Below are 6,212 nucleotides of genomic sequence, written 5' to 3'. Positions count from 1 at the left end.
ATAGTATAATTTCTCTACTTTTGTAGACAAAGTTTTATATACAGGGGTGGCCAATGTAGTGTTATTGAGATTCACATAAAATTAGAAGAAACCTCAATGGATAATGGTAGGGAAACTTGAAAAAGCTGGTGAAACATCCTGAGGGACTATTTTGTATAATTAAAAATCACATCGTTATGAGACAATAAAAAAAATCTTTAATAAACAAAACAAACAAAGTTGTATGTACTGTTTTCTTAACTTTAAACATGTTAAATGAAAAGGCAAGTTCATAATTCAAGCTTCATTTTGTAAGAAAATGTGACCATATATGCAAAAGAAAATTGTTAACATCCACACATTTGTGTATTTGTCAGGCATTTATTGAGTGTCCACTGTATACCCTGGCCTGTTCTGGGCACTGAGAAAACAGAAGCAAACAAGAGAAGACTTGTCTCTTATGTAACTTACATTGTAGAGGCCTTTGAAAGGAACTTCGTGTGCGTGTGTGTTCATGTAATCTTAAATCTTTTCCTTTATCACATGTATTACTTGAATAATTTAAACAGAAATCAAAAAAGTAGGAGGGGTAGGGGAAGGGAAAAACCAAAGGCTGAGTTAGTTGGTTTAGATTCCAAGGAGGAGCTGCAGAAAAGTGGCCAAGCAGAGCAGGTTAGGAATCCAGAAAGTCTTTCTGGAGGAAGATGAGCTGGAGCCAAGCCCAGAGCCACAAGTACAGATGTAGGTGAGGTGAGGAAAAGGGAAGCATGAGTGTGATGAAGGGGGTGTGACCACGTCCCCACTTTCCTCCCAGGTGGTCTACTTCTCTGCCACCTATCCCTACATCATGCTGATCATCCTGTTCTTCCGAGGAGTGACGCTGCCTGGTGCCAAGGAAGGCATCCTCTTCTACATCACACCCAACTTCCGCAAGCTGTCGGACTCCGAGGTGAGCGGCCCTCCTGCGGCCCTCCTGGCCTCCGGTCCTGGAGGCACTGGCTGGGTTAAGAGCACATTTGATTCCTGAGCCACCGTTCACCGGCTTAGGATGAGTCACTGCACCTCTCTTACCCTCTTGCGTAAACTGAGATTGTTGCCCAGCAGAGCTTTTTAGCACATGTAAAAAGCCCTAGAGCGCTGTGGCTATGATCATAATTTTGACTATTTTTTGATCATTCCACCTATAGGTGTGGCTGGATGCTGCTACCCAGATCTTCTTCTCCTATGGGCTGGGGCTGGGATCCCTGATTGCTCTTGGGAGCTACAACTCTTTCCACAACAACGTCTATAGGTACGAGAGCACAGGAGCCTCCGGGTTCCCGGCCACGCCCCACCGTGGCCACTCCCCTCCGCAGTCACGCCTCTCCATGGCCACGCCCCTTGGCCTTTGCCACTGTCAATTACACCCCCTCTCAGCCAAGTTCTTCTGTCCATCACTGCCTATTCTGCCCCTTCTGTGGGGGTGGGGGTGGACCCACCTGCCCTGCAGTCCCACTCCCTTCTCCACCCCGCCACTTGCTAAATTCTGCCCACTAGCTCACCTTCCTGCCAGTCCCACACTCTCTGACTGTACCCTTCCCTCTGTAGGGACTCCATCATTGTCTGCTGCATCAATTCATGCACCAGCATGTTCGCAGGATTTGTCATCTTCTCCATCGTGGGCTTCATGGCCCATGTCACCAAAAGGTCCATTGCTGATGTGGCAGCCTCAGGTCAGCACCGCCCGGAGGAGGGCCAGGACTCCTGGAGGGGCGGGGGGGAGGCTAACTGCACTAGCCTTTCAGTCGGTCTTTGTATCACCACCACCTTGGCTCACTGGCACTGAAGTCACTATGTGCCACTGAACATTTATGTGGACCGTATCCCTGAATCTTCCTAACACTATGGGGTCAATACTCTTGTTATCCCCATTTCACAGGTGACAAAACAGACTCACTGAGGTCACTGCCTGCCCAAGTTCAGGGAGCTAGAAGGGTGGTGGAATTTTGGAGTTGAGCCCAGACGTGGCTGATTGCATAGCCTGGCCATACTGACACTTCCAGCACAATCCTGGACATCTGGGGGAATAGGACCCACTCTTGACCCCTAGGATATAAATTTTGGTCCAACTCGGACATATTCACCATCATAACACAATGCACTCAAATCTCTGCATTTGTCCAAGCTCTAAAAATGTTCTCACCAAGTGGGCTGTACCCACTTTACACACCGCACAGTCATCCATGCCATGGGATCCAAGGAAAAACCCTGGTAACCCTGCCCTTCCTTGCTCAACCAGGAAGCAGCATATGTGAAGGTCTGCTGTGTGCATGGCAGAGGCCTGGGCTCAGGGAGGCAATGTGACTTGCCCCTCCTCTGTCAGGGAGAACTGGGCTGGTCTTGCAGAAAGGAATGTTCACCACTGAGGGCCTAATCTCCCCTGCATGGGCAGCCCCTCATTTCATTTTTCTGGAACTCCCAGCCACCACCCGCCTTTCCAGAGCCAGACCCCAGAGAGGCTGCAATGACTTTCCTTCCCCTTATGGGATTTTCCCTGATCTCTTGGATGACCCTCTACCCAGACACTCAAACACAACATGTCCCTCAAGCCTTCTCCTTCCTCGTGCTCCCCACTGCAGCAAAAGTTTCACTGTCGAGTGCCCAGGCCAGAGCCCCAGCATCATCCTGTATTCTTCCCTCACCTTCACTTACAAACCAACCAATACTAGGATGTGCCCATTCCACCTTCTAAGTGTCTCATCATCTGGCCACCTCTCCGCCCCTGCACTGTCCCCACCACTGACCAGACCACTGCAGCCCCTCATCTCATGTCACTGGTCCTTTGCTTTTGGACCCAACCCTACAACTTCTCCCTCCACATGCATACTATAGAGAGAGGGACTGACAACACTTGCCCAAAAGCTTACTCTAAAGATAAAATGGAATAAACCTTTAAAAGTGAGTGTGTGCTAGGTATGCCATAGCTGCTCGGTACCTCTTCTTTCTTTCTCTTTTCTGCCCTTCCCCACACAGGCCCTGGGCTGGCGTTCCTGGCATACCCAGAGGCAGTGACCCAGCTGCCCATCTCACCCCTCTGGGCCGTCCTCTTCTTCTCGATGCTGCTGATGCTGGGCATTGACAGCCAGGTGAAGACATCTTCCCTGGCACCTCGAGGTGCCCCCCCACCCAGCCTCACCTATCCAGGAGCCAGCAGCGAGAGGAGGCCACTGCCGCTGTGGCTATGATCATAATTTTGACTATTTTTTGATCATTCGACCTATAGGTGTGGCTGGATGCTGCTACCCAGATCTTCTTCTCCTATGGGCTGGGGCTGGGATCCCTGATTGCTCTTGGGAGCTACAACTCTTTCCACAACAACGTCTATAGGTACGAGAGCACAGGAGCCTCCGGGTTCCCGGCCACGCCCCACCGTGGCCACTCCCCTCCGCAGTCACGCCTCTCCATGGCCACGCCCCTTGGCCTTTGCCACTGTCAATTACACCCCCTCTCAGCCAAGTTCTTCTGTCCATCACTGCCTATTCTGCCCCTTCTGTGGGGGTGGGGGTGGACCCACCTGCCCTGCAGTCCCACTCCCTTCTCCACCCCGCCACTTGCTAAATTCTGCCCACTAGCTCACCTTCCTGCCAGTCCCACACTCTCTGACTGTACCCTTCCCTCTGTAGGGACTCCATCATTGTCTGCTGCATCAATTCATGCACCAGCATGTTCGCAGGATTTGTCATCTTCTCCATCGTGGGCTTCATGGCCCATGTCACCAAAAGGTCCATTGCTGATGTGGCAGCCTCAGGTCAGCACCGCCCGGAGGAGGGCCAGGACTCCTGGAGGGGCGGGGGGGAGGCTAACTGCACTAGCCTTTCAGTCGGTCTTTGTATCACCACCACCTTGGCTCACTGGCACTGAAGTCACTATGTGCCACTGAACATTTATGTGGACCGTATCCCTGAATCTTCCTAACACTATGGGGTCAATACTCTTGTTATCCCCATTTCACAGGTGACAAAACAGACTCACTGAGGTCACTGCCTGCCCAAGTTCAGGGAGCTAGAAGGGTGGTGGAATTTTGGAGTTGAGCCCAGACGTGGCTGATTGCATAGCCTGGCCATACTGACACTTCCAGCACAATCCTGGACATCTGGGGGAATAGGACCCACTCTTGACCCCTAGGATATAAATTTTGGTCCAACTCGGACATATTCACCATCATAACACAATGCACTCAAATCTCTGCATTTGTCCAAGCTCTAAAAATGTTCTCACCAAGTGGGCTGTACCCACTTTACACACCGCACAGTCATCCATGCCATGGGATCCAAGGAAAAACCCTGGTAACCCTGCCCTTCCTTGCTCAACCAGGAAGCAGCATATGTGAAGGTCTGCTGTGTGCATGGCAGAGGCCTGGGCTCAGGGAGGCAATGTGACTTGCCCCTCCTCTGTCAGGGAGAACTGGGCTGGTCTTGCAGAAAGGAATGTTCACCACTGAGGGCCTAATCTCCCCTGCATGGGCAGCCCCTCATTTCATTTTTCTGGAACTCCCAGCCACCACCCGCCTTTCCAGAGCCAGACCCCAGAGAGGCTGCAATGACTTTCCTTCCCCTTATGGGATTTTCCCTGATCTCTTGGATGACCCTCTACCCAGACACTCAAACACAGCATGTCCCTCAAGCCTTCTCCTTCCTCGTGCTCCCCACTGCAGCAAAAGTTTCACTGTCGAGTGCCCAGGCCAGAGCCCCAGCATCATCCTGTATTCTTCCCTCACCTTCACTTACAAACCAACCAATACTAGGATGTGCCCATTCCACCTTCTAAGTGTCTCATCATCTGGCCACCTCTCTGCCCCTGCACTGTCCCCACCACTGACCAGACCACTGCAGCCCCTCATCTCATGTCACTGGTCCTTTGCTTTTGGACCCAACCCTACAACTTCTCCCTCCATATGCATACTATAGAGAGAGGGACTGACAACACTTGCCCAAAAGCTTACTCTAAAGATAAAATGGAATAAACCTTTAAAAGTGAGTGTGTGCTAGGTATGCCATAGCTGCTCGGTACCTCTTCTTTCTTTCTCTTTTCTGCCCTTCCCCACACAGGCCCTGGGCTGGCGTTCCTGGCATACCCAGAGGCAGTGACCCAGCTGCCCATCTCACCCCTCTGGGCCGTCCTCTTCTTCTCGATGCTGCTGATGCTGGGCATTGACAGCCAGGTGAAGACATCTTCCCTGGCACCTCGAGGTGCCCCCCCACCCAGCCTCACCTATCCAGGAGCCAGCAGGGAGAGGAGGCCACTGCCTTAGGCCCTGAAAAGATGGCCAAGAGTTTCAGACCCCTAAAATGTTCCACTACATGAAACTTCGGCCACCTTCCCCATTTTCCAGATGGGAAAACTGATGTCTAGAGGGAAGGGAATCTCCTGTGGTCACAAAGGGAGGCCAAGGCAGATCAGGCCTGGATCCTGGGGTTCGCCTGGATCCCGGGGTTCTCCTGGCTCTGTTGTCCTGATACTGCCAGGCTCTCTGGCTTTCCCCCAGAGTCTGGCTTCAGGCAGGTTGGGACTGGGGTCTGCTGCAAGGGCTGACCTCCATTCCTTTCTGAAGTTCTGCACCGTGGAGGGCTTCATCACGGCCCTGGTGGATGAGTACCCCAGACTTCTCCGCAATCGCAGGGAGCTCTTCATCGCTGCTGTCTGTGTGGTCTCCTACCTGATTGGCCTCTCTAATATCACCCAGGTGAGCACAGTCAGCACCTGGCACACCTCCGGTGCTGACTGCCCCAGGGCTACTCCCAGGTCCTCTTTGTCGCAGCTTTGTCTTATCCACCTTCCATCTGTTCAGTGAGCACCATCTTTGTACCAACAGTGGCACACATGGCAAGGAGTCAGACAGGTTCCCCGCCCTCAAGGGGCCCCAGGCTGGTGAGAGACACAGGTGCTAGGCTAGAAATGATAAGACAGAGCCAGAGAACACAGCTCCTAACCAGGCCTGCGGCACCAGGGACCGCTTCCTAGAGGAGAGAATACAGAGGCCGAGTTTTGAAAGACTTACAAAAATTAACTGGAGAGTCAAGGCAGAGTTGGGCCTTTAAAGTTGACACTGGCCCTTCCTCTCATTCCCACTTTTTCTGTCGATATAATGAGCAATGCTTTTTGCATTCAAGGCCCTTCCAGTCTAATCAGAAGATAGACACATAACTGATGAATTGTACAATAAATATAAGTGACTCTAAAGCCATGAGCTTAGC

The 6,212-nt window shown here is 51.8% G+C and overlaps 1 protein-coding gene across 1 annotated transcript in view; it reads left to right on the top strand.

Annotated features, from left to right (window-relative positions):
* Positions 1 to 6,212, top strand: part of SLC6A1 (solute carrier family 6 member 1) — a 22,599-nt gene that overhangs the window by 8,383 nt on the left and 8,004 nt on the right. Inside the window, exons 7-11 of the mRNA XM_011370560.1 lie at positions 794 to 928; positions 1,167 to 1,270; positions 1,567 to 1,691; positions 2,992 to 3,104; positions 5,570 to 5,701. Of these exons, the coding sequence (XP_011368862.1) occupies positions 794 to 928; positions 1,167 to 1,270; positions 1,567 to 1,691; positions 2,992 to 3,104; positions 5,570 to 5,701 (609 nt within the window). The remainder of the gene's footprint in view (positions 1 to 793; positions 929 to 1,166; positions 1,271 to 1,566; positions 1,692 to 2,991; positions 3,105 to 5,569; positions 5,702 to 6,212) is intronic.

Source organism: Pteropus vampyrus, unplaced genomic scaffold (assembly GCF_000151845.1).
Source record: "Pteropus vampyrus isolate Shadow unplaced genomic scaffold, Pvam_2.0 Scaffold171, whole genome shotgun sequence".
Lineage (NCBI taxonomy): Eukaryota > Metazoa > Chordata > Mammalia > Chiroptera > Pteropodidae > Pteropus > Pteropus vampyrus.
The sequence above is the reverse complement of the archived record's forward strand: the minus strand, read 5'-3'. Positions and strand labels throughout refer to the sequence as shown.